Source organism: Microdochium trichocladiopsis (assembly GCF_020744255.1).
Source record: "Microdochium trichocladiopsis strain MPI-CAGE-CH-0230 chromosome Unknown B0I36scaffold_1, whole genome shotgun sequence".
NCBI lineage: Eukaryota > Fungi > Ascomycota > Sordariomycetes > Xylariales > Microdochiaceae > Microdochium > Microdochium trichocladiopsis.
The window spans coordinates 815,256-841,284 of NW_025763544.1; the positions used below are offsets into that span (position 1 = coordinate 815,256).

General features: G+C 56.3%; 9 protein-coding genes across 9 annotated transcripts; 5 read left to right on the plus strand and 4 right to left on the minus strand.

Annotated features, from left to right (window-relative positions):
- Nucleotides 1-2: 2 nt before the first annotated feature.
- On the minus strand, nt 3-533 carry B0I36DRAFT_390589 (uncharacterized protein; the record flags this gene model as incomplete). The annotated part of the gene is made up of 1 exon (XM_046161398.1): nt 3-533. One exon carries the CDS (start codon nt 531-533, stop codon nt 3-5), a length of 531 nt encoding a protein of 176 aa, XP_046017879.1.
- A 1,104-nt stretch (nt 534-1,637) lies between these two features.
- Nucleotides 1,638-2,650, plus strand: B0I36DRAFT_2693 (uncharacterized protein). Its single transcript, XM_046151262.1, has 2 exons — nt 1,638-1,809; nt 1,864-2,650. The coding sequence occupies exons 1-2, from the start codon at nt 1,691-1,693 to the stop codon at nt 2,375-2,377; spliced, it is 633 nt and encodes a 210-aa protein (XP_046017880.1). The 5' UTR covers nt 1,638-1,690; the 3' UTR covers nt 2,378-2,650.
- Nucleotides 2,651-6,420: 3,770 nt separating this feature from the next.
- Nucleotides 6,421-7,894, minus strand: B0I36DRAFT_234806 (peptidase M24, structural domain-containing protein; the record flags this gene model as incomplete). The annotated part of the gene is made up of 2 exons (XM_046149344.1): nt 6,421-6,564; nt 6,620-7,894. The coding sequence occupies 2 exons, from the start codon at nt 7,892-7,894 to the stop codon at nt 6,421-6,423; spliced, it is 1,419 nt and encodes a 472-aa protein (XP_046017881.1).
- Nucleotides 7,895-8,147: 253 nt separating this feature from the next.
- B0I36DRAFT_2709 (uncharacterized protein) lies at nt 8,148-9,628 on the plus strand. The gene is made up of 3 exons (XM_046151287.1): nt 8,148-8,358; nt 8,434-8,639; nt 8,697-9,628. The coding sequence occupies exons 1-3, from the start codon at nt 8,336-8,338 to the stop codon at nt 9,530-9,532; spliced, it is 1,065 nt and encodes a 354-aa protein (XP_046017882.1). The 5' UTR covers nt 8,148-8,335; the 3' UTR covers nt 9,533-9,628.
- Nucleotides 9,566-10,502, minus strand: B0I36DRAFT_309443 (ClpP/crotonase-like domain-containing protein). Its single transcript, XM_046152128.1, has one exon. It carries the CDS (start codon nt 10,373-10,375, stop codon nt 9,725-9,727), a length of 651 nt encoding a protein of 216 aa, XP_046017883.1. The 5' UTR covers nt 10,376-10,502; the 3' UTR covers nt 9,566-9,724.
- A 2,270-nt stretch (nt 10,503-12,772) lies between these two features.
- On the plus strand, nt 12,773-14,289 carry B0I36DRAFT_419300 (uncharacterized protein; the record flags this gene model as incomplete). Its single annotated transcript, XM_046162128.1, has 3 exons — nt 12,773-13,006; nt 13,095-13,582; nt 13,646-14,289. The coding sequence occupies 3 exons, from the start codon at nt 12,773-12,775 to the stop codon at nt 13,956-13,958; spliced, it is 1,035 nt and encodes a 344-aa protein (XP_046017884.1). The 3' UTR covers nt 13,959-14,289.
- A 4,757-nt stretch (nt 14,290-19,046) lies between these two features.
- B0I36DRAFT_378938 (uncharacterized protein) lies at nt 19,047-21,078 on the plus strand. The gene is made up of 4 exons (XM_046160742.1): nt 19,047-19,531; nt 19,601-19,784; nt 19,863-20,505; nt 20,582-21,078. The coding sequence occupies exons 1-4, from the start codon at nt 19,288-19,290 to the stop codon at nt 20,822-20,824; spliced, it is 1,314 nt and encodes a 437-aa protein (XP_046017885.1). The 5' UTR covers nt 19,047-19,287; the 3' UTR covers nt 20,825-21,078.
- A 1,894-nt stretch (nt 21,079-22,972) lies between these two features.
- On the minus strand, nt 22,973-24,006 carry B0I36DRAFT_357217 (uncharacterized protein; the record flags this gene model as incomplete). Its single annotated transcript, XM_046157769.1, has 2 exons — nt 22,973-23,155; nt 23,224-24,006. The coding sequence occupies 2 exons, from the start codon at nt 24,004-24,006 to the stop codon at nt 22,973-22,975; spliced, it is 966 nt and encodes a 321-aa protein (XP_046017886.1).
- Nucleotides 24,007-24,896: 890 nt separating this feature from the next.
- Nucleotides 24,897-25,799, plus strand: B0I36DRAFT_357218 (uncharacterized protein; the record flags this gene model as incomplete). The annotated part of the gene is made up of 1 exon (XM_046157770.1): nt 24,897-25,799. One exon carries the CDS (start codon nt 24,897-24,899, stop codon nt 25,797-25,799), a length of 903 nt encoding a protein of 300 aa, XP_046017887.1.
- Between the last annotated feature and the right edge of the window lie 230 nt (nt 25,800-26,029).

The window sequence follows — 26,029 nt, forward strand, 5'->3', positions numbered from 1 at the left end:
GGTCAACTTCTTTTCGGCCTGCATTCGTTTTTTATGAGAGGTGGTGCCTTGCAGAGAGCATGGCCTGTAACCGTCGCGTTGGTCCCGACTAAATCGGCTCTGTGGGCGGCTGTGGCCAAGTCCACGGGATCGAGTCCGCCGTCGTTGGCCTCTGCAGTGGGCAAATCGGCTCGCGCCCCTGGGAGAGCTGGAGGGATGCCCCGACCGGAGTACCAACCCTTGGCTTGGGCCAGTGAAGTAACCCTTTTCCCCGCTTGAGGAGAGTAACCAGATGGATATTGTGCGGCCCTTGTCATCGAGTAATCCTTGTTGAAACTGGCAAGGGCATTGAACGGTACACGGTTGCTCGTTCTGCAAATCCTCGGCGAAGTCGTAGGCTGTGCCACAGCGGACCAATTGGCTGGTCGGGACTGACTCCCAATCTCCTTTGGCCCCAATCCCCTTTGGGACGATTTGGCTCCCCGAACGTGGTGCCCAGCCGTTTCTGCCTTCCACACAAACCCAGCTCGAACGCGGCTGCCGCTCTTCGGCATGGCGTCTCCTAGAGAATATGCTCGTCAACGACCCCGTTTATGCCAACATCCTTTCAGGGCGTAACTTCCCAGTGGCATAACTTGACCAGGAGTTTCCAGGCGGAGGGAGATATAGTACGGGGCAACGAAACCCAACGGGGCGCATAGTGTGGACGCCCCGGTCCAGCGATAACTTTTCTCTGGCAGACAGTGTAGGGCACTTTCACAAGCCTGTTCGTTGACTGCTTGCAGCCAAACTTGGAGGGCTTGATGCTGAGCCACGGAGTTGGGTGGGGCGGTTTTGCTCACAGAGTGATGTGAACTTTGAGTCTGAGTGGCGTGCGTGTTGTGGCGTGTTTAATTCGCTGGGCCAAATTGGACCTGAGGCTACGGCGGCATTCGTCCTGTTTGGCACAAGCTCAAGTTTCATCGGCCTGGCATTGAGGATGGTCCGGGTTCGCTTGAGGTCTAGCACTCCAAGTACTTGCAGGGGGTGGAAATGCCAGTGGCCCAGACGAGTGCCTCGTGTTATTGCTCTGGTTCCAAGATGACGAGCTGCATAGGATTTGCTGGATGCCAGGCCCGGATCTACCGGAAGTATCATAGAAGAGTGCGTCGGTTGCATGACGCGCGTCTTCTCAGTTAACCTTTCTCGTTTGACCACGCCGCCTCTGCCTTGGACGTCGAGATGCCTCCATCGCCAGAATATGTGACGATAGTTAGCGTGAGGGCGGGGGTCTGCCGAACGAAGGGGAAGAAATGACTACCATACCACCCAACCTACGAGAGCTAGCGTCGTAGTGGACAACCTAGGTATTCCGGCTGTGACTGATTCGCCGTGCTAGCACACCGCGTACTGTTCCGCGGCTATGGCCCGATCAAGCCACCAATGAACTAACCCGTTGGCCCTGATAAAGGGCGGCGATCTCCATATTGAAATAACTGCTCATGAAAGCACAGGGTGTTTTAGGTTGCAAAGCTTCGGAAGCCTGGTGGCAATCTCTACTATAGCAGGCTCTTGCGCATTCTCGAGGGGCATCGTGTGATTGGCGGGCGTGGCTGAGCTACGATCTGTTATTATATTTGATCAGGCACCCCTCGATTTATGCTCAGTGTACTGTATCCATCCAACGAGGGCATAACTTGGCCACGAGGATATTAACGAAAACTAACAGCTCATGAGCATTCACGCAGGCAACCCGATGACGCCGAACGATTACGACGCCTCATGTCCAGATCCGCGTATATCGGTTTTGGTGACAGTTGGCGTCGTCGTCATAGCCCTCGTGCTCCCTATGTACGTAATCCCTCTCAAGTTCCAACCACCCATATGCATGCTCATGAAAAAAAGCTGTCTGATGAAATTCCGGAACAATCAGCCTCAGAGAGACATTGAGAGAGTAAAAAGGAAATTGAAGGAGGCAATCGACCTGCGAATTTTAAACAAAGCAATCCCCTCGAAAAGATACGAGCAGATTCGGGGATTTAAGAGGGAAGCTGCTGTGGCTTCAACCAAGTCCAGCGCAGTTGAAGTCTGGTATGTTCCAAGTGGTACAGTTTTCCTAATAACACTGACATTGCTGTGGTGCAATCTGCCTCGAAGTCCTGGCGGATGTGGACAGCGTCCGACGATTGAAATGCGCACATCTGCTTCACACGACTTGCATCGACTTTTGGCTCAAAAACCGCCATGTCGATTGCCCATTATGCAAGCCAATATTTGTTCCAACAGAGATGTAACGGGTCGAGCGGTAATGACCTCGGGGAAAATGCCCTCGTCGGCTGCAACTTTCCTATGGTCTCCGCTTTCATCGACAGATTCTACAACGTCAATAGGTTTCACGCTTCCGCGAGGATCTCTGTAATCGGCAGTTCTGATGAGAGCCCAAAATAGGATCCAAAGGTCCCTAGAGGGGTGGGAGATAAGATCTGGGTCGATATCCTTGTACACAAGTTACCGTAGAGTGACTGTAGATGGAAGAGGCAAAAGCAGGAAACGGACGCTGTGCGGGCTTCTGGCAGATCATGCCAAAGCTTCGGAAACAGAATTGTACAGAGCAGCTCTCCGGAGAGAATACGACACCGAAACCCGTTATACAAGAGAATTGCACTTTCCAGACTCCTCAGGAAGTGCTCGGTAGTCCCAAGCCAGCAGCTTCCGATGCATGACCCCCCAGCCGAAATCTGCTTCGAGGCCGCCGAAACATGGTTGCTATGTCAACTTCTGCCTCCTCGGGGACCGGCGGAGCTCGAGTCGGAGAACCGAGCCACGCATCTGCTGATCAGCAAACTGGTTCTACATCCTGGGTATTCCTATGATGGCTGCAGACTGTGAGCGGGCATTTAGAACTGGACAGCCAAGAGTGGCGCTATTGGCTGGCAGCCACCGGACATGGTTCAATGTGTGTATGCGTGCGTGTGTGTACGTCCGGGTTGACCAAACTTACATCCTAAATTGCGTACGTAATTAAAACACAGGCTTTGATCAACAGGAGACCGAGATCTTTGTGGTCCTCTCCTGGGAAACCTCGCCAGTCCCTAGCTCCTCTGGGCTGGCACCCAGATCTCCAGTCACAATGATAACTGGCCTTGATGAGAGCCACTCCGAGAAGATCAATTTCGGAGCTGCATGGGTTCATCAACCTCAAACGAATCGGGGAAGATGTGTGGGGATCCTTGCTTTATGTTCCCCTTCCATCATGGGCAGGGGTGAGGCCGGGGGATGCGTTGTCATCCGGGGTGATCGGCATTCCCCAGGTTTCACAGCGATTCGGCACCATTGTGGATCCATTCTAGCTTTTACTAGCTCGTCCACATACGCTCGTGTCCAATCATAAACCCGGAAAGCCCTGCGTTGACGGGTGCTGTCTGCAGGCTGTCAGCTATCTGACCACAAGGTCCTACATCGCAGCGAGGCTACACAACTCTAACTTACCGAAGACCCAGCTTTCACATGCTGAGGTATGAGTTTTGGAAAGGATGGCACATTGTTTTCCTCCCAGTGCGGGGAAAGGTCAACGGTTGGGGTATTGTGGAATTGTTGGGGCATACCGAGATGTAAGTTTGTCGCAGGAGCCGTGCTGCGTCATCAGGCTGGGTTGTACCATGATGTCGAATGATGTGCCCCGGTAAAAGAAAGCGGGTGAATACCTAGCTCAGTGCTCCGATGTAAGTTGTGAGGTGTGAAGTGTGTCCCGTTCATCTGTGGCACCAGTAGCCATCCCTCTAGCGTAAAGCAGTTGAGTACTTCGCGCCCACGACTATACAGCGGCTATCGACGGTTGCTCCCTTGACATCAAGTACTTCATGTTGCATCTGATGGGTCTCCCAGACCCACGCAATTGTTGGCCGGTTACAACGCTTGGGCCATAGGTTCATTTGACATGTCAGTACCAGTATCATCCGGTAAGGAGGTTCGGCGAAACTTCACAGCTCGTTTCCTGCAACGCTTACTCGCCATTGCCAGAGAAGTTTGAGTTAATATGTGTCATGGATACGAGGAAATCTGTACGGTTGAAGCTTCATTTGAGGTAATAATGCGATACTTCCCGGAAAATAACAGTGGAAAACGAGCCGCGAAGAAGCATAAAGTCCCCAGAAGCAACCCAGCTTCAAGATCTTTTCCTTTGCTTCTCCACCTCAGACAGGACGTCTTGTATCATCCAACTGCCTAATCACTTGCCAAGTTCGATCCACAATCTCCCCTTCATCACATTCGTGCAATTACCGACAACATGGATGATATCCGATTCCCGTCTTCTGATGCTTCGTCCAAGAATTCCAATCTCCTCGTCGTCGACCCATCCGCCCTCGTTTCGGCCATCCTTGGCCACAACGCCTACAAGCAAATGTCTCCTGGCTCTGACAGTTTCCAGTCAGACTACGATGAGCTCGGCGACGTGAAGCCAGCATCAACGCTCCCCGCCGGAGGACGGATCATGCACGCTGATCCTCCCCCCAAGGATGTCAGAGTGGGAGCCATCAATCCATATGCCCTTGCCGAAGCCCTACTTGGGCGAAAGATCGAGTCTCGTACGATGGCCTCGGCAAAGATCCTGTCTTGTGTCCTCCAGACGGAATATGATGAACTCTTCGACATGAAGCACAATTCCGTGCTCTTTGCCGGACTGAAGCTCAACAAGCAAGACAGGCAGGCGGAGAAGCTGACGGAGAAGGACATAAAGATCCTGAACGAGCGCGATCTCGAAACCCCTGATCTTTCGGAGGTCCGGCAGTTAAAGGACCTCGAGAGGATTGGACTGAAGGACTTGAGTGAAGCCCGTGTGAAGATGGCTCGCATGCAGAATGGCAAGCTGCGCCTGATCATCGATGCGCACTCTCTGGGCAAGACGGTCACCAACCGGGAGGTGACCATGACCGTCAACGAGCTTGTCACTCCCTTCAGAATGCAAAAGGGCCAGTGGATGCCGCCGAACGGTTCGTGGCGCGACATGTACGACTACTACTTCCAGATGTTCCGCGGGCGCGTCATTGGCGAACTTGACCAGTTCCAGATTGTCGACGGAAAAACTATGCACAGCTTCGACGACCCGATCCAGGGTTGCACCAGCAACAGCTGGCTGATTGCCGCCCTCTTCTCCGTCTTCTGGTCGGACCCTTCTTCCATCAACCGTTCGACACGCGTCCACCAGAGCAAGGACGAGAAGAAGCGCCTCGTCATCAAGTTCCACGACAAGGGCGGCGCCAATAACGCCCGCACCGACACTGTGGAGGTCAACTACGAGATCCCCATGAACAACTCGAACAACGAGCCCCTGTACTGCCGCTCGAGCGACGGAGCTGACATCTGGCCCTCGTTGTATGAGAAGGCTTTCGCCAAATGGATCACCGGCAGCTCCTCTCAGCAGCCCGACATCACCCAGACGCACAGCGGCGATCCTGTCAAGGCCATGGCCCAGATCAACGGGCGTGATACCCATTACTACATGACCGAGAAGCACTCTGCCAACGACGTGCTCGGGCTGGTCCGCTCCAACTGTGTCAACCTCAAGACCATCAACCCCATGACCGCCTGGACCTACGCCACCGGCGATGTGTACACCGGCAGCAACATCGTTGCCAACCATGCCTATTCCGTCCTCGGCTACACTGTCCTTGGTTCCAAGCAGTACATCATTCTTCGCAACCCTTGGGGCGTCACCGAGCCGACCGGCTTGACTAGCTACCCGGGACTCCTGGAGCGCATTGATCCGACCACGTGGTACCCTGCCTCCATGCTTGACCATGGCGGTCTCTTCGGTCTCGAGGCCAGGGCCTTCAAGGAATGCTTTGCCTACATTGGCACTGCGAAGTAAACCAGGGCGTCGAAACTTTCATAAGCATACGATGTGCTCAAACCCGCTCTCCCACACGCTCCTTTGGTTTCTTATGGTGCAGTCCACTTCTTGTTGCAGCTTCCCCTTGCTTCAGTTTCTTCCCCGAAGGCTAGGGAGGATACAAGGTGCTAGGATTAGCCTATTCAACATTTTAGGCTTAACAGATTGATCGCTGGCCCTCCAGGGGAGCTGTGGCTCATACGTAGTTCTCATAGGAATGAAAAGTTGCCCCAAAATTTGATTAGTTGGGCGGACCACGGGGCCATACTTGGTTGAACTGGCAATTTGCCATATGGTTTACATTCTTAAGTCCACCCGTCATTATAATATCTACTGCCCATAGGTCGCGCATTCTTGCGTAATATTGGCTGGCAGTGAGTTACATTTGAACATTGCCTTGTCGCCACTATTGAAACATGAGAATAAAGGAAGTAGTGGACCCTATTGGAAATGGTAATATATAGGTGGCTTTCGAACATGTTAGTCTAGTCTACATCTCATTCTACCTTGAAACAATCTATGCACAGACCTTTCGTTGAGAACATGGTCATGCGCTTGGGGCGTCAAAAAGTTTAGGGGTCATATGGAGATAAAGCCCTGCGGCCTGTAAGTGGCTCGCCACCGTCTTTGGTCACCAGGATTGGATCCTCTAGACGGATCCCGAAGCCGGTCTTCCACCCTATCTCGGAGGCTTGCTCGGTGGTAACGTAGATACCCTATATTTGTCAGCGGTGATAACGACGAGCTAGGCAGCCTCATAGGAATACTTACCGGCTCATTGGTCGCGACCTCTCCGATGCTCAACTTCTCCTTGTTTGCCCCGTTCAGGTATGGATGCTCGTGCATTTCCAGGCCCAGGCCATGGCCCAGTCTGTGTGTATAGTACGGGCCCAGGCCAGCCGCCTCGACTGGCTTGCGAGATGCCGCGTCAATGTCGGAGCATGTCTGGTTTGGGTGCATGAGCTCGAAGCCAGCACTCTGGGCAGCGTGGACCGTGTGCCACATGTCGAGAAGCTCCTTGCTGACGGTGGCGCTGGGTGGCAGGACGGTGCGGGTGACGTCGCTGCCGTAGCTGTGGAGGCTGGAGCCAATGTCGATGAGGACAAACTCGCCATGCTGCAGCGTCTTGCCGTGCTTGCCACCATGTGGGAAGGCCGCCTGGTCGCCGAAGAGTATAATCGCCCAGAAGCCCTCGCCAACACCAGCGCGGGTGAAGAGCGCCTTGGCAGCTTGCGTCACCTCTTCCTGCGTCATGCCGACCCGGATGCAGGGCCGCAGGGCGCGGACCAGCTGCCGGGTGAAGCGGTTGATGCCCCGGAGAATGGCAATCTCCGACTCCTGCTTGACGGCGCGTAGCTTCTGCACCGTCGCCGACATGGGCACGACCTCGATCCCGGCGCCCCCGAGGCCAGCAGCAATCATGAAGCGGGCGTGCTCGTCGACCATGACCCTGCCGAGCTTGGTCTTGTCCTTGAGCACCGCGTACGGCGATTGCGTCTCGTCCCACTGGATGACGGCCTTTGTGTCGTAGACCATGTCCAGCGCGGCGATGCGGCCGGCCTCGAAAGACGGCACCAAGTACGAGAACTCGGCTCTGCTGTCAAGGATGACCAGGAACGGGCGCTCCGAGAGGTCAAAGGCGGCCGAGACGTTGGCATAGTAGGCCGTCGAGGCGGACGGCTCGGCGATGAAGGCGTCTACGCCCTCAGCCTTGAGCGCTGCGGCCAGTCTCTGCTGGCGGGCGAGGAACTCGCTCCGGGGGATGGGCGGCACATCGAGCAGCGAGACGTGCTCCTCAAGGGCGGCCCACGCACACTCCTCGATGCTAGTCCCCAGGGATGCGGTGGTGTCTGAAGTGGTGATGAAAGTGATGGCCGCCGCGACGACCAAAAGGCCCGTGACGGTGAGGGCGCGCAGCAGCCAGCTCCTGTTGGCAAGGGCCGCACGGGGGGCTGGTGCCGTAGGCCTGTCGAGGAACGCGCCTAGCAGTGGCTTGGCCTCGATGTCGGCGCCTGGTGCCCGCAATGGCCTGTCCGTGGTGTGCATCTTGCCAGTGGTTTCCATCGAGAGAGCAAACTCATCAGCATGTCGTAAGGGGGGAACTGTGTAGAGTTTCCCGGAGCGGCACGGTGATCCGTAGATAAGGACATCCTGACATGCTGATTGCCTCAACCAGGGGGGGGGGGGGGTCGAGAGGTGCAGCGTGCTTACATAAACACGGAGCATATGCCAGCCAACTTGGCAGGAGCGACAGGATGGCCTGGTGAGTGAGGGGCGAGCGAGTGGGTGTGTGGACGTCAACACGATCCACTTTGCCAGGAGCCCATCACGTCACCATCCATCATTTCATCCCAGGCCACATCTCTCACCACCAGCTATTTATTCTTCTTTCCCGTTTGAGTCGAAAGCACCGGCATCTCATATACCTCCTTCTCGCGGTCGAGTCATCCAAATACCTCTGCTACAGCCACAAACAAACACCCTAACATGTCTGCAAAGAAGGTCCTCGTGTACGTCGCCCGGCGAGATCCCTTGAATATCCTTCTGTCGTGCATTGCACCCGAACTCTACTGACAATTTCTCAGCACCGGAGCTTCCGGCTTCATTGGTGGTGATGCTCTTTACGCCCTCGAGAAAGCCCATCCCACATGGAAATTCTCTGTCCTCGTCCGGAGCAAGGAAACCGGCGCAAAGATCAAAAAGGTGCATCCCAACGTCGAGCTGGTCATCGGGTCGCTCGATGATTTCGAGACCGTTTCCAACGCTGCTGCTGCTGCCGACATTGTCCTCCGTAAGTCACTGTCCTACGCTTATCATGCATTCAGTCACACTGACCCCTTGTTCCTAGACACTGCCGACTCGTCAGACCACCAAGGCGCCGCTCGTGCTATTGCCGCCGGGCTGCGCAAGTCTCACTCGGCCCAGAACCCTGGGTACTACATTCACGTGAGCGGCACCGGTATTCTGTGCTGGTATGATGCCGACAATAAACGCTATGGAGAGCCTCCCTTGCCGGAGCAGATCTACAATGACGTCGAGGGTGTCGACGACCTGCTCAACTTGCCTGATTCCGCCTTCCATCGCGATGTCGACAAGATCGTGCTCGAGGAGGCTGCCAAAGACCCGGCCGCTGTCAGGATCACCATCGTCTGCCCACCAACCATCTATGGCGTTGGCCGGGGTCCTGTCAACCCCAAGAGTCGCCAGATTCCTCTGCTGATCGAATCCACTTTTGACGAGGGCCTCGCGCCCATCAGCGGCAGGGGTCTGGCCGAGTGGCACTATGTTCACGTCTACGACCTATCGGCCTTGTTCGTCATTCTTGCTGACCATGCCAGTGCCGGCAAACCGATTGGCGACAGCGGCAAGGAGATCTGGGGTCCGCGGGCCTATTTCCTCGCCGAGGATGGCATCTTCCAGTGGGGCGCAATTTCAAAATTGGTTGCCTACGAGGCGTACAAGCAGGGCGCAATCGAGCGCGAGGATACCAAGCAGTTTTCTTACTACGATGCTACCGCCAAGGGCAAGTTCGACTGGGTGTCGTGGGGCCAGAACAGTCGCGGTGTTTCCGAAAGAGCAAGGAAGTATCTAGGCTGGCAGCCAAAGCAGCCGTCTTTGGTGGATTCGATTCCCGAGCTCGTCCGGCTAGAGATCGCGGCGCGTAAGCAGCGAGAGTCAAAGTGAAAGGAGCGGGAAACTTGACCCCTGCACATCACGCCAGTTACTTCTCCCTAGACTGCCTAGAGCGCCAAAACAAAAAATTGGATAATATTTTTTTCTTTTGATCCCAGTGGTCTCATCCCGGCTGTCGACTGTATGGTAGGCGCATCCAAGCACTCCACCATGCTTGGCACCAACTCAAAATTTGATAGGTCTTCACAATTTTGCTGCCTCCGCCTTTTTCCTGATTGCAGCCTTCTCCTCGGCCTCCACCTTCATCATGTCGCTGAAAATGGCCGTCTCGTCGCCTTGACTGTCCAGCATGGCCAACTGCTCTCTGTAAATGCCCTTTTTGAGGAGCCGGTATACTCCAGTCGAGCCCTTCGTGACAAGATTCCGATCCTTGACAAGCGCCTCCACACCCTTCCACCCTTCCGCGCTGTCAATGAGGCCGGCCTCGAGCGCTGCCTGCGCTGTCCACCGCTTGCCTTCGAGCACCGTATCCCGGACGAAATTGGGCCGGACCTTGATCTGGTAGATGTTGAGTAGCGGGAAAGGGATCGGAGCGCCGAAATCAATCTCGTTGACGCTGAGGAAGCCCTTGGAGCCCGAGAAGACGCGGTAGTCGTGGTGCATGGCGAGCATGAAGCCTCCTGCAAACGCGTGTCCGTTGACGAGGGCGATGGTCGGCATGGGGTAAGAGATGAAGCGGCTGAGCAGCTTGTAAAGATGATTTTCGAAGAAACGATCCATGCTGCTCGCGAGCGCTAGGTCGAGGCCGTTGGAGTAGAACTTAGGTATGGCAGACGTGGTGACTACAACACCGGAAGGCAGCCGGGCCTCCACGAGATCGAGGGCTGTGAGCATGGCAGATATAAAGTGATGTGTCAGCCGGTTGTCGGGAGCAGAGTCAAATGTCAAGAGGTACACCTGTGGCGCGGGCTCCGTGCAGACCACAGACCCGCCTGGGTGGTTTTCCAGCGGCGCAATCGGGACTACAAAGTGTTGCTGAGCAGCCATGATGCATGCGGTCACTATTCCGTTTTGTTGTTGAAGCAGGAACGAGCGGATAATGGCGGCTGTCGGTTTTTGGATCGACATGGCCTGGACAGTACTGACGTTGGGCATTGGGGGCGGCTCGGCCAACCACGTTCGAATTTGGGGTTGAGCCTCGGCTCGGCTTGCCCGCCCTGCGGAGTTCGTTATGTACACACGTTGCTAGTCCTATAGTCGCAGCTTGCAGAGCCCTCGTCGGCGATATGTGTTGCCCTACTGAAGCACTATGGTTGCATGGGCCGGAGTTTCCCAGTAGGCAGGTACACAACTGTCGTAAATGCGCAACATAGCATCAATTGCGTCAATCTTCAGCCTCGTTTCACATACTCTACTCGACAGCAATGCCCTGTCGCAGCATACCTTTTACAAGCCCACTACGATCTGTGGAGTAACTTTCTTTTGCCTGGGTGATAGGGTGCAACATGCCAATACCCCCGCACACAGGAGGTGTGATAAAAGAAATTGGGTGCTTCCCCATGGGGGAGTCGGTGGGGCACTGGGAAACTTCGTGCTTGAAGCATCTACACAATTTGGTGTATCGGCAGCATCGCCCTGACAAGGGCCTTTGCTGATACCATTTGGCGGCACAAGCGAGCTGGGTGTTGTCACCTGGAGATAGACGCTTGTTCTTTTGTTCTTACACAAGCTGTAACTGGGCTAGGCTTGTTCCTTGGCATAAAGCCCTCCTGTCGTGCACCGCGTTAGGCGCTCGTCAGGAGCTCCACCACACCTGTCGCCACCTCCGAGCCTAGAACCATGTGGCCCTTCGGCATTCTGGCATCGCCAGCGCCTGCACTCGCCTGCACTAGCTCCTTGCCAAGGTGACGGCTTGATCATTGCACCAGATCGATGCTCTAAGGTCGTATCATGGCGTGACCAATCTATTCGTCGCCAAGCGAGAGTCTGCTATTCTAGATGGACCCTGAGAAATTGTCTCGTCACAAGCCCCTCCACTATCTCCTAGTGCTGGATCAAGTGATTTGCCAGGCTTCCAGGGGGTTTGCGTCCAGCAAGAAAATCTGAAATTATGTGAACATGACTAGTAACGCCACAAACCCGATGCTAGTCGCGGAGGTCGAATCTGCTGTGAGTGCCAAACGGTGGTCCCGATGGGTCATGGCGCGTCGACCTCAGCTGAGCATCGCTTGACAGGGACTCCAACTTGGCTGGAAATAATCTCAACACTAAAAAATTCCCACCAGAAGCTTTTCACTTTGGGCCGAGGCTCTTGCCGGACTGAGCCTGATGCCACGCTCTGACAAGTGACACCTAGAAGCCCTGGAAAGAGGAGCAGAAAATTCGTATCGAGAGACGAGACAAGGAGGGCATTTACTCCGCAGTGCCCCTCATGGGAGAAACGCCTCCTCCTGCCAGCTAGTGTAGAGCGGTCATGATACGCCAACCGTCCATCTCAGGGGCTTGCTCAACCAAGCGATAGGGAACAGGGATGCCGCGTGAACGTGGTGGAGCCGAATCTTCAGCTGAAGCCAAACCCGACGAGTCGGAGCGCGCGATGTTTGAAGGGCTGCAGCCACGAGGCGTAGAACCCCTGGACGCTGGCCCCAACCCCAGCTTCCCCCACTCCTTGGATGTCTCACCTCCGCTCTTAATATGAATCCTATCCCTCACTCACCTCCAGCTCCCGGAGCAGCCCGACTCCGCAACGTCGATCCTCGGATAGCCGAGTGGTCTGTTACACAACAACTTCAACGGACGATGTGGCGGATGCCTCAAATTTGACTCTTTGAACCGGGCACCTTTCCACTTTCGCAAGCTGAGAGAGACTTGGAATCACCTCGTCTCTGGCTTGTTCTCTTGGCAAAGGCTGCCCCTTGCTCGTTTAAGGCACTTCCGGCACTTGAAAGGTTGTGTCATGCCATGCCATGCCATGCCCCCCGGAGGTTCCCCGTGGCTTCGGTCTGGAACATCTTTACAGTTAGAGCCTTGCTAGCTGTGCCACACTTTGTCTGGCCGACCAACCTGGATCTTGGCTACACCCGTCGAACCTTGCTAGAAGTCAAGTCATGCTGCATCTGCGCTAACGGCCCCAGGATTGAGTCGTACAAACTCAAATAGCTCATGCCGCCCTGCCGGCACTTCTGCTTCCTGCCCTACGTCCTGTATGACTGACCTGCCCGAACAACTTGACATTTCCTTCCTGCATTAGGGCACGCACCATCTCACACGTGCGTTCTTGCCCAAACCGCGATGGACGTCTACTTCGAATCAAGCTGGGCGATCTTGAGCAGCATCGGCATCGCCAACTTCCTCTTTGGACTCATCATTGTCAGCATCACACGTCTCTCTGTTGTCGTCGCGGTGCCTTTAGTGGTGTCAGTGGCCACCGCAGTAGCCAACGGCCTGTGCTTCTATGCCTTCTATCAAGACCATCCCACGACACAGAAAGCCGTTGCATCGGTTTTTGCAGACCTCTTCTGGCTGGTGAGTGCCACGAAAGAACAATGAAGGCCTCCTTCTTTTACCCGGCGCAGACAATCCGAGCTTGTTCTAATCAATCAGTGTCGAATAGATCCAGGAGGTTGGCCTGTCATTCTATGGATATGTCATCCTGGCAAGGGTGCTCCCCAGACAGGAGAAACGCATCTTCGTGCCAATGTTCTGGGTCATTGTCGCCGCCATCGCGGGTTGTCGCTGCGCGATAGCCGCTCAACGCGTACAAGCCCTCGTTTCCGGAAGCGACAGCCTCCAGGTAATCATCAACCATCTTCATACCGGCTACTTTATATGCATAGCGCTGCTGGAATGCGTCACTGCCGTCTTTCTCCTTCGCAAGTTTGGCTCCGCGAAGAAGGCTTCACAAAACGCATCAATTCGTACAGGGTTGCTCAGGCACTTCATGCGGGGTACCGAGATTCGCCTGGCGACACTTGCCCTCATCGGAGTATCTCGAGCCATCACATATTTCTTTCAGACTTCTCTCCAGGCTGCCTCTTCTACGGCCAGCCAGATCGATCGTTTCATCTACACACTCGAGTGTGTTTTTCCCATGATGTTCTAGTAAGCCTCGTCTGCACTCCAACCCTGAAGTCTGCTGCTGACTTCTGGTCCTTGCTGTTACAGTATCGACGTCCTTGCCTCCCGAATCAAGTTCACCGGCTCCTCGCAGGAGCAATCCTATGGCGCCAATGGGATGGGCGCATCTGCAAAGATGAAGAGCCGGTCCACTCCACGTCGAGCAGACCATAGGTATCCCGGCTGGCAGGAGCTGGACGACGAGAATGTGTTCCCAATGGGACTCACCAGTGTCAGCAGAGCCGTACCATCGGACGCGGGCGTCTTGGCGATCTCAGACGACGCCAGAAAGAATGGTGCCTCGAGGAATGGCATCACCAAGACCGTGGAAGTCAACGTCTCAAAAGCTGGGGCGGATTAAGTACGGCATGCGAACACAATAAGCCAATTTAGCGCCTTACTTGTGTGACCTCTTCAGAGCTCGCCGTGGCGCTGCTGTACGTGGATACCGCTCTGGGTATGCTTCTTTCATTTCCGTGCTCCTTTGACAGGAGTTTAATGTACTCCGTCCACAAGAACTTAGCATTACTGGCATGTCATGACCCTTGTTCCTTGTTCCATCATGGCGCTACTCGTTTTGGACTATTCCGAGTATGTCATGTTGGTTATTCACGCAGACATAATAAGGACTTCGTCACGCTGTCGAGGCTGTGAAGTCTCGGCATGTCGACATATCCAAGGTCAAGTAGCTCTATAAATTACATCAGACAGCAATACACAAGGTCAGATTCAACCGGAGACGGCCCAAGAGCGGCCGATGATATGCGCGGCCCTGTTGAGATCTCTTGGAAACTTGGCTGCCATGGCGTGCAAGACTTGTCGATCACGAAGGGTTCTCTAGCGGAGTCCATCCACCTTAGGCTGCTACTGACAGACTGGAGTATATCCCTATGGGCGCCTGCACCACCGAGGAGACTTCAGGCTAGGTCGCTCCACAAACGGCGGCTGTCATCGAGCGATGCAAGATTACCATTCGCCAGCAGAGCCGCATGCACGGGCGATCATCCACAAGCCTGCGGCGGCAGGCACAAGTGATAGGTTTTCCAGCTGACTTGGCAAATGCATAGCTAGTATGCACGTCTGTGCTCAGTACCATGCTATTTCTTGAGGGGGTGGAGGGAGATGGAGTTTGCCCCGGGCCCAAGATTAAGGTTCGTGGCTACACCCTATCAAGGTCAATAATGTGCCTAGCTCGACAGCTCCGGTTGGTGATCTACGTCACGTCTTGGCTTCGCCGCCGTGGGATATGGCTCTGCCACCACAGTCTGCTTGTGGGGAACGAGAGACATTGCTCTGGCAATGTCGACCGCATGGCTGCTTGGCTTGGCATCACCCTCCTTCTCATTCCTTAAAACTCTAACGGTCCTGTCCCCGAACACCCACAGCATCTCGCCGCAAGCCGCCGTGGCCGAGGGAGCCGCTCACGACAAACGAGACCTGCAAGAGGCTGTTCCCCCCGCTGTGCACGCAATCACGATTCCGAGCACGACGCAACCCTCACGGAAAATGCCGATGACCCGCCACCGGTGACAGACGACGGCCAACTATGGTCCCACTGGTGCCCGGACAGCAGCCACTTCTCAGCCCGCCTGGCGGCGACGGCAGCCACTGCTTGACCTCCGATGAGCGTGGAGAATCCAGCGGCGCCCGTCGCTGGCATCGCGATCAGCGACGTCTATGTAAACGTGCTGACCGTCTTCATCAGCATCGCCCTGTACAATGTTCTCGAGCTGACGGCGTGGATCCTGGGCACCTTCAAGCGGTGGTCCGGCCTCTACTTCTGGAGCCTGTGTGTGGCAACCTGGGGTGTGGCCTTCAACGCCGTTGGCTACCTTCTCCTTCACCGCAACCTATACGACAATGACTACCTCGATGCGACTCTCATCCTTGTGGGCTGGGCGTCAATGGTGAACGGGCAGTCCGTGGTCCTCTATTCACGCCTCCACCTCATCCTGCGCGATGGCAAGCGCCTCCGGGCCATCCTTTGGATGATCATCTTCAATGCGGTGACCATGGTGATCCCCATTGTCGTGCTCGTCTACGGCGTTGTCTCGAGCAATCCGGCGCCTTTCCAGCAGCCGTACAACGTGTACGAAAAGATCCAGCTGACCGTCTTCTTTGTGCAAGAGGCCATCATCTCGGCCGTGTACGTGTGGGAGACGATCAAGCTCATGCGCGTCGAGCAGCATGTCCGGGACAAGGCCAAGCTGCGCCGCCTCATGAGGCGCCTCGTCTACGTCAACGTCGCCATCATCATGCTCGACATCACGATCCCCGCCCTCGAGTTCTCCAACAACTTCCTCCTGCAGACGAGCTACAAGCCCTTTGCGTATAGCATCAAGCTGAAGCTCGAGTTCAGCGTTCTGAGCCAGCTCGTGAGTCTCGCCCAGCGCGGCGCTCGCAACGGCTCGTTCCTGGAGCGCGACATTATCCTCGACTCGACCATTACGCCGCCGACCGACACGCGTGAAACAAGAGACACAACGCGGCGCACGCAGAGCGGGTCAAGCACTGCTCCTCCGCAGTTGCAACAGCTGCCGCCAGTCCGCCAGTCCCGTCAGGGTAGCAACAATACTCTGGGTCCAGAGAACATGATCATACCGACCCCGCGGAAGAAGAGCCGAGAGGCGGATGGCAGCCTAACCGAGGTGGAGAGGGAGAACTTGTTCCTGAGGAAATCGAAGACTCTCACCTTTGGAGACCCTTCTACATCTTGGGGGACCGATCGTCGCCATAGGCGTACATAGATCTTGCTTGTTTTCTCGCTGCATTGCCTCGAAGAGCCCCAATCAAAACTACTTGCCTCTTAGGAGATGTGAAGGAAAGAGTGTTTGCGTGTGCTCCCCCATTGGCGTTGTGTTCGCCAGGTCGGTGCTTGTGCCGCAAGGCATGTAGTCTCCGTCGTGGATAAGGTCGAAGACGAAGGGGAACCAATGCGCTGTGTGCTGAGTTGAAGTTGTGTGTGTGCTGCTCTACGTCAACTGGACATCGTGTGCGTTGTACAGTTCACGACAGAGAGGATGCAAGAGGACTGTGTGCACTGCCGCACCGAGTTCAGCCTTTGGCTGGAGTGAACAATCGCAAGGGCGAAGTGATGGACGAGCGTTGCAGCAATGACGCGATAATGAGCATCCACCCACGTTACGACGCTGTGATCGGTGGTGTGTTGACACTATTAATGGACACAAAGGCTGGGGGCCAGTGGCACAATGCCCCCTGGGCCTGCTCCCCAGACCGCCAACGGCACCGGACGGACGGACTCTTTGGTGGAACCAGAAGCGATTGCACCATGCTCTCTCTATACTCCCCAGGTGGTGGCTGTGTCCTCAGACCCCAGTGCTGGTGAATCAAGGTCGCATTGGGCAGACAACGGCCAAGAGCGCGATTTGACTTGGCTCGATGCGACTGCATGACCGGGTAAGGCAACCGCAATCATGACACAGGCAATACAGCTTCGCAGCGCCCAGCAAGGCCCGCTGCGGGCACTGTTGTCTGCCTGTCACACGAAGGTGAAGCAAAAGTGGTAAATGATGGCGATGCGCGCAGCCGATTCATGGAGTAGCTCAGCGGTGCAGCAGGCGTGTCCTGTACTCTCCGGTCCTGCCTGCAATGTCCAGCAGCAGGCCCGGTCCAAATCAACAATGCCCTTTCATCGAGATGACAATCGGGCATTTATTACCTCACGCGCAGAGATTGCCAGGGAAAGACAACGGGCAAGCACGCGAGCTCACGGTTCAGCCATGGGGAACAACAGAGCCCTGACCTCGGGGCGACATCGGGCCACGGCTCCGCTCGTGGCACGGAGAGGGAAACAAAAGGCTAATCCACCAGTACCATCAGCCTATTTTTGGACTGGCCTGAAGCTGCGAAAGGGCGGCACAGTGTCGATGGATGTGGGGCGGCGGGACGAAAAGCATCGCCCTTCATTTCTTGTCTACTCTGGCCGAGGTGCCGCCCAAGGAAGAACGATGAGGGTTGTCACGTCCTGTATTGCCCAGCCAGGGCTAACGCTATGGGTCATTGCACCTTTTTGAGCGATGGTAGGGCTTGAAATAGGGGCCCAAGGGTCGAGCTCGGGAGCAACCCAAGTCAACGACACCGGGCACGCCCAAGAGGGGCCAACGCCCGCCCTCGAATATCCCCTCGTTGCCCATTCAGCCTTGGCTAGGCCCAGAAAGGAAGTGCTTGACGCTATAATGCGCCTCAACGGGGGCCGGCATGGGCCCGGTGCAGGCTAGTGCTGTCAGCATTTTATGGGCCGGCCCAAATGTTTCCCGCTCCCCTTGCCAGTCTCGCCCTCCTTTGCCAGTGGCATTGACAGAGAAACACATTGACAGCACCAGGGTCAGGGACAGTCCATAATAAGCTAGGCACGATCGCGGGCGTCCCACGGGGCCCATGCGGGTACTTGATTCTTGCAAGAGAGGTCCTATAGATGAGTCCACAGGGCTCGATCCATCACGAGGAAGCCAGCCGCCGACACTAATCACTGCACGGCGTCGATTCATCAGATGGTCGCTGAAGCCATCCGCAAACTCTGAGCAGAAGCTCAGGCCTGGCACAAGGCTCAGGCTGACAGCAGATCTAGCTAGCCTGGGGCACACCAACCCACCCGCTGCCCAAAAACCCTAATTAAGTCGCACAGCCTGCTCAAGCTCAGCTTCAGAGACTAGAGCGACCTGGGCACTCGGTATCGTGCACCCCATTCAGATGAGCGGGGTTGTGCCGTGTTCTCGTCAAGCTGGCTGCTCTGTCGCGGTCGGGGCGTGCTCAGCCGCGGCTGTCAGGGGGCGTCCCGCCACCACGAGCCATGTCGCGATGTGGACTGTCGCGATGGGAATCTGTTTCGTTTCTCGTTTTCTGGCAAACCGCAAATGTGTCCGTGAATTCTCCTGAGCAGAAGTCCCCGATACCACCATGGACACATCAAACTCAAAGGGACACAGTGAGACACCCAGATGGGTGTAGCATGGCAGGCACACCGACAGCAGCTGCAGGCCAGCATGCTCGGAAAGCGAGATTGGTGACCCTCCCCACAGGTAATAAGCTTAGAGTGCTGCTAAGGATGCTAGCCAACTCCCGCGGCTCCCTGAGTGGCTCGAATGGGCAGGCTTCGAGGTAAGACACCATCCAGTCCGATGACCCCTAGCTTGTTTGTCACCGCGACCCGCCATGAGCTGCAGGGGCCCCTGGTCGGAAAGCTTTCAGCTCGTGGGGCCAAGGCGCTCTCCCAGCCCAGCCTCTAAGTTATCTGCAGCTTGCGGTCTACAGGAAGACGGCTGTGCAGGTAGACTCGAAGCGAACGAGTCCCAAGATGTAAGCAGACGAGCTGTGGGCGATCGGCGGGCCGCAGCAGGAGGTGTTGACCGTCGGAAGCCCCAAGCTCTTGTTGGTGCCGGGAGCGTGCTTTAGGCTTGGCTCAGCCTTCTCATCTTGTCTCTCTCCCCTCACCCGCGTAAGTTTCGCCAGCTGGGGGCCGGTCTCAGAGATCTTCTTCTTCCTTCCTTTCTTTCACTGTTGGCTTACGGACCCAAGCCCACCCGTGCCCGATCTCGCCTCACGCCCGCTTGTCCTCGCCTGTGGTCCTACTACTAGGACCTGAGCCTGTCACGACCTGAACCCTTCGACGGCCACGAAGCCAATTCACAGCCACAGTCTTGTCAGGCATTGAGCAACGAATTCAGAATACAATGGTGGCCTTTCTTCTGGCCTCTGTCGCGGCGGCGGCAATGCTGAGCCAGGGTGCTGAGGCCTCTTTTGAGCCTCGTGTCCCCAAGCAGACTGCCGACGTGGTTGCGACGGCTGTCCTCTCCCAGACGACGCCCGCGCCCGAGGGCCCTCCCGCCCTCATGTACGCCCGAGCAGCGGGCACCTTTACTGGCACCCTGCTCCTCGCGCCCGACAACGTGTGCGGCTATGTCTCTGGCGACGCGTGTAAGTGAACAAACAACCTCGCTGGGGTGGACGATTGCGCCGTCACTGACGTTGGCGGGTTTTCTTCAGCGCGGCCGTGGTCCTGCGACGCCACAGACAAGTGCGGTTTTGCAACTGTCAATGGCGGCTGGGCAGCCTGTTGCAAGGGTCTCTCGTGCAGTATCAGCCAGGTTGCCTGCGTCGACCGCGCTGCCGTCTCTACCGCGAGCCTGTGTGGTTCGTCCTGCCTTTCCGATCCCGGGACGAGAAAGTGGTACGTAGCCCCTTGTCGATGATTCCCATCATTGCATCCTGAGTATGGTATGGGCCTGGTGGACTGACGAATCCGCAGCACCGTCTCTACCCTCCCGTACTGTGGCACCCTCACTTTCTTTGACGGCATCGTCGACTACCAGTGTGTCGCCACCAACTCGTCAACCTTTGCCCAGGTCGAGTTGACCTATGCCGGCCAGGAGAATTTTGCCAGCGGCGCGACCGCGTACATGATGACGACGGTCGTCTTCGAAGCCCAGACCACCTTCACGCTCTCCTCGTCCTCGTCGACCTCGAGCACCAGCACCATCAGCACACCAGCGACTTCGAGCTCGACCTCTACCACGCCAGTCCCAGCTCCATCCCAGGGCAGCTCCACACCCATAGGCGCCATCGTTGGTGGTGTCGTCGGCGGTGTTGCGCTGATCGCGCTGATCGCGTTTGGCATCTGGTTCATGAAGTCGCGGCAGAAGAAGGCGGCCAGCGCGGCCGAGGCCCAAGCCATGATGAACCAGAACACCGGCGCCGGCGGCCCGCACGCAGGAGTCCCCGGCATGGCCCCGATGCAGTCCCCCTACACAACCGGCGCCGGCCAGTATCCGCCGTCGGGCTACAACCCCAACCCGCAGTACACAGGCTCCGTCGTCGGACCCGATCCCAGCGTCAGCCCCAACCCGGGAATGTCCTACTACCAGGACCCAACCAAGCAGGGTTTCCAGCAGGTATGTCCTTCCTTTCTGTGTAGCGCTGTAAGCCTCGGAGAAACCGCCAAGCTAACAATATCTGCTCTCCCTCCAGAACGTCACCCCCGATGCTCACCGCCAGTCCTACCAGCAGGGTCCCGTCCCGGCAGCCTGGGCTCAACATACCGGTGGCTCGGGCCACCAGCCATCGCAGCACACGGGCAGCTCCGCCACTGCGGCCCAGCAATACCCTCAGCACAGCGGCAGCCAGCCGACGTACTACGAGGCTTCTGGAAACCCCATCGGTGCCAACGACCCCAACCCCAACCACCGTGGACAGCTCCACGAGCTCTCATGATTCTTTTCGAGGCAGGATTGGGTTTCGGCTCCGGGGATCGGGAACGCCAGATGTCCACAGGAATGCAGGGAAGAAATGGCATGGCGATGGAGGGGGACAGCCTGCGAGAAAGTGTTCGACAGCAACCTGACAGGGTGCGGTGCGCATTGCATTCTATGTTCTGTTTTTCTTTTCACACATACCACTAGCATATTTACGATGAACACTTTTGGGGCCATGGGCATCTCCGTGGCATAATGAACAAATTTCTTCTGATTTCAGCTCTGGCATCGCCATGATCTTTGTGACGACTTGCTCAAGTCCACTGTGGCGTCGATCCAGTCGGTTCTTGACAACAAAAAGCCCGATTGTGTTAAGACGTCTGAGAAAACGGCAACAAACTTGTGCTGTCAACCCAGCGACCAATCTTAAGATCGCAAACAGCGCTTGGGCGACCGCCTGGGCCATTAATTATGGGACACCCGGCAAGAGATTTGATCAGATCTAACACGATGGAAAGTAGCAAAGTGGAATTTCTACGACAGGAACTTTGCGAAACGAAATCGTGAGTTCTAACGTTCGCGAGCTGAGTCCCACCAAGGATTTCTTTGGCCATTTCCGAGGGCTCTGGGGGGCTTTGGAGATTGTCATATTATCCTGGCGGCCTATACTGGAGATGTCTTTGAAAGCGCACACAAGAGAAGTCTTTAGCAATACTGCGGCGAGCCGTACGTTCGCAAGGACGAACCGATGTGTTCGGACTCTCACATAATATACGGCTGTGAGCCCTGTGATCAACGAAACGCAACCATTCAAGTGGACACGCATACTGAAGGCGTCGTTGAGACTTTGGTTGCCTGGAAGCCAGTCGTCTTGATTATCCAGGTTGGCGCGCTCGTGGGCATGTTGAATCGAGGCATTCCACGGTGAGGCAGTTTGAGTATGGCGGGGACGTCGTGGGCGACCTTAGGTTTCGGCAACTCGTGTTTGTTGTGCTCCTTTCATGCACAATGTCCCCATCAGACCTTCGTTGTCGTCAATTTCAAGTAGCAAACTTCCCGGCAGGCGCGTTCAGGTACACAGTGTTTGAGTTTCCCAACGCCATTGCCAACGTGTACCACACCTCAACACAGCCGGCACGGCAGCCACGTTCTTCGCCATGGACACGGCTACCAGGAAGCCTTTCATGATCAAACGGTCCCTGCCAGTGCTCGAGAGCAGCCTCTTTCTGCTCGACGGCGCAGCAATTCAGCTACATCGAGCTTCACAGACGACCGAGGTGGGCGTTCCGCGCAATGAAGACTCATGAGCACTCGCCCATGGGTCGAGGCTTGTCTGATCCAGCCGGACATTTGGAGACATCATGGTGTTCACGTGCTGTCCCTCGCTCCACAGCCGCGCCAGGCATAGGCCATCAAGCACGTACTGCTTCTGAGTCAAGTCTATTCAATCATCCGACGAAATCGACTCGAATTCCAGCCCATGGCTCCGCAGACACATGGCAACACCCTCTGAACTAAGAGGAAGCTGGATAATTGACATCACAGCCTAAGCAAGTCTCAACTTACACAGGCACCAAGGCAAGAGTTCTGGAATCGCCCATGACTCTCTCCGGCCGTTTCAACCTCGCGCAATAGTTACGGCCTGAACAAAGAAAGACTTTCATACTTTCAATCAGAAAGATAGTGCAACGCGCGCACTTCGCAAGGATCCCTACGTGCCGAACGCAAGCGCCGAGCGAGCTGCCTTAGCCGGCGGCCCAACCTTGTCGGGAGAAGCAGATATGCAGCCAGGATGCTGGTGGGCACTATGGACGATCACAGGAGCTGTCCTTCCTGTTTCGTCAGCCCTCTTTCCCCGGTTTGCGCAGATCGATCCTGCAGAGGGATCTTGCATTGCATTGCTGCAGGCAGGGAGCGTTCCATGCACGTCCGGCCAGGGAGCGCCGTAGACGAGTTCGATCAGAGATCCCCGGGAGAGCTACCAGTACAGCACTTGGACGACCAGGCTGTGCTTCCACAATTCAAGTATATGTGCGAGCGACCCAATAACGGGGGAGTACCCCGGGCAAGACATGTAGTACACGTGCAGTTATATTTTCTTCCTGATTTATACGTTGCGCAGCTCAGTAAATTGACTCATCTTACTCCAGCCATCATTTATAAGGGCTTATGATCTGCGGGCAGCTGTCGGGGTGGCAGACGCGGTAGGAATCGTGCTGGCAGTCGTGGTTGACGTGCTGCCGCCTCCGCCGCCACCGCCGCTGCCACCTTTGACAACGACGGCTTGGACAACATGACCGACAGAGTTGAAGATAATATTGACGAGAGAATTAAGTGGCGAATACGAGTACTGTGTGTAGTTGTTAGCAATGACAAACCGGACAAGACCAAGACCAGCTACCAGCAATGACGACTTACTGTCTTCTGGATGTTGCCGCCCTTGAGAATCTCCTGGGCACCAGTGAAGGTCATGTTGTTGAGGTAGTTGCCGACAATGGAGCTGACGGCACCAGTAGCGCCGCCGGCTACCTCTTGGACAATGTTGCCCAGGTTGTCAATCAGGAAGTTGATGGTCGAGTCGCCATTGACAATGGAGCCCAGCAGGCCATCGACAGCGCCAATGACAGCACCGGCGAGGTCGCCAACGTCCTCGAGCACGTTGATGAGCAGAGGGTTCAGGTTGAGTGATTCGAGTGTACGGTTGACAATGTCGACAAGGTTGCCGAGTCTGATGACGAGGTCGAGCTCTGCGTCGACTTCTGCAATGGTGACGTTGACTTTCTGGATACCGACCTGGACGCCAGCATTGAGCTCGACCAGGTTCGCAACCTGAGCCGCGAGGTTGATATCGGCCTGCAGGTTGTCGACTACCAACTCAATGCGGCCGACATGTAGCTCGGGGACTCGTAGCTTGACATCAGCAGGCTTGCCAGCCCAGTAATCGGTACCACCGCCGCCAGTTGGCGAGGAACCACCACCACCGGACGTGGCAGAGGTGCTCTGAGAGACGGTACCACTTGGCTCCTCCGCGCTGCTACTTGCCGATGCTGTCACGCTCGGCGGCGCGGAGGAGGAACCAGTGGGAGTCTCGGTGGGTGCGTCCGTGGGCGCGGCGTCGGTCGTTGAAGAGACGTCCTGGGCCGAAGCGGCGGCGAACAGCAACGTGCTGCAGGCCAGCTTCCAGAGAAGCGATTTGTGCATGGTGTTGGATTTCGCTGGTGCTTTGCTGCAAAGGATCACAATAAAGAGCGTGAGGAGAGCAAGAGAAAGACGACAGAGAGCGCGGCAATACAGTCGATAACGTGAGCGGCCGGCGTCACACGAGGCAGGGCGGAGTGGGAGCAAGTATTATTTGAGCGATGCCGCCCGACTTCTGGGAACTTTTGGTGTCGAGCTCCCACAACCACATCGAGCTGGATTCGATCCCTGCTCGTCTCTACAGCATGGCTGTATCCTGCAATATCCGGAACAGGGGCTGCCCGGGGGATTACCTCCGTGGACGACACTGGCACAATAGCTGTCACACTGCCGGCCAACCGATCGTCGATATGCCTAGTGGAGGCGCCTCGGGGAACCGGTTTTGGGAGATTTCGACAGCGGAAACAGCAGGTTTTCCCTAGCACACAATCATGCAACTTTGCGGGCGCCAGGGGTTGTGTCTCCTGGAAGTGGTTACGCTGTACCGAGCGACCAATGCGAACCCTGTCATCTCCATCAAATAAGTCCAAGGGGCGCAGGGATCCCGCACAATGTGCCGTCTCACATCGCTGGACCTGCATGGGGTTGCATTCAATCTTCCGGAGCGCCGCCCGCAACCCCCCGATGTTGCAGGGGCATTCCAACTACGCGGAGGTTCTTGACCGTGGCATTGGTCACTGCGGGCGATTGCCTCATAACCTCCGGTTGGGGACGTCCAGGACACCGCTGCTGCTGTTGCCCGCCTCTGCTGGTCCTATCTGTCTGCTCTAATCTAGCTGTGCATCTCTCTGTCAGCTCAACCACAGACACACCGACACTCGTTCCTGCTCTCAAATCTCGAAAGCACTCACATTCCTTTTCCCAATCTTCCCACAAAACACCATTTTCACATCATGAAGTCGGCAGCGTATGCGTGCCTGGCCCTGCTGGCCGCACCGCTCGCGGCGGCGCAGAACGGCTACATTGGCTACCAGCTCAACAAGCGCGGCGACAACGAGTCGGTCAACTACGAGACGGCCAACACGCCAGGCGTGGAACTGCCAGAGACACCCGACGTGTATCTCAACGCCAATGTGTCGGTCGGCGAGATCTCGATCGAGGTTGAGAACATCACAGCCAAGATCAACCTGGACGCCAAGGTGCTGAGCCTGCTGCACTTCACGGCGGGCGTGGACGTGTCGATCGACAGCGTGTCGCTGCTGATCCAGAACGTGAGCGCAAAGGTCGAGCTCGAGGCGCGGCTGGGCAACGTGGTGCAGATGGTGAGCGACGTGCTCGACACCATCGACCTCAACCCCATCGTGGCGACGCTGGGCAACACGCTGGGCAACGTTGTGGGCAACGTGACGGACGTGCTCAACCCCGACCAGGGCGATGCGGCCGGCACGGTCAGCAAGCGCGAGGTGCCCGCCGACTACAACCTGAAAAACAACATCCTGTACTCGGTCAACGACTACTCGGGGGCGACACACAAGAACCGCATCCTCGACCAGGACGGCAACATTTTTGACATGACGCTCGACAACAACGGAAACGAGCGCAGCCGCGAGATTGTGGGCTCGTACCTTACCGACATGGTCGCGACCGGCCACAGCCGCACCATCACCATTGACGGCGTGACCGAGTTCGAGGTCGGCTACCTCTACGCACCCTACCCGGGCCTTCGCGTCCATGCTCTCATCTTCACTACCCTGTCGGGCGAGGTCGTCAAGACAAAGTGCGTGGCCGAGGCCGAGGCCGGCGGCACAAGTACCATCAGCGAGGACAACGACGACCGGGCAGATCTGAAGCTGTAGTGTGGTTCGATACAAAATCGAGGAGGGAAGGTTTGGTCTCTTTCAGTGTCCACCGCAGTCGAAAGTTTGGAAGGCGTGTTTCTAGTAATGCCAAATTCTGTTTGCACAAGCCTGATGTTCTGGGGACCGTTGCTTATGTAATCGTGCTGTGTCGTGAGCGGGGAGGCGTCAGAGGAAGGCGCAGATGCCCTTTGCTGCTTCCTGTGCATCTCGACGAGAAGATACCCGTC

Bases quoted from the DNA above. Each gene is read 5' to 3' on its own strand.
- B0I36DRAFT_2693 (XM_046151262.1), top strand. From the start codon at position 1,691: ATGAGCATTCACGCAGGCAACCCGATGACGCCGAACGATTACGACGCC. The intron at 1,810-1,863 runs GTACGTAATCCC...CATGAAAAAAAG, and splicing joins ATAGCCCTCGTGCTCCCTAT to CTGTCTGATGAAATTCCGGA.
- B0I36DRAFT_2709 (XM_046151287.1), top strand. From the start codon at position 8,336: ATGTCTGCAAAGAAGGTCCTCGT. The intron at 8,359-8,433 runs GTACGTCGCCCG...ACAATTTCTCAG, and splicing joins TCTGCAAAGAAGGTCCTCGT to CACCGGAGCTTCCGGCTTCA. The intron at 8,640-8,696 runs GTAAGTCACTGT...CCTTGTTCCTAG, and splicing joins TGCTGCCGACATTGTCCTCC to ACACTGCCGACTCGTCAGAC.
- B0I36DRAFT_378938 (XM_046160742.1), top strand. From the start codon at position 19,288: ATGGTGGCCTTTCTTCTGGCCTCTGTCGCGGCGGCGGCAATGCTGAGC. The intron at 19,532-19,600 runs GTAAGTGAACAA...GGTTTTCTTCAG, and splicing joins CTATGTCTCTGGCGACGCGT to CGCGGCCGTGGTCCTGCGAC. The intron at 19,785-19,862 runs GTACGTAGCCCC...ACGAATCCGCAG, and splicing joins GATCCCGGGACGAGAAAGTG to CACCGTCTCTACCCTCCCGT.
- B0I36DRAFT_309443 (XM_046152128.1), bottom strand. From the start codon at position 10,375: ATGCTCACAGCCCTCGATCTCGTGGAGGCCCGGCTGCCTTCCGGTGTT.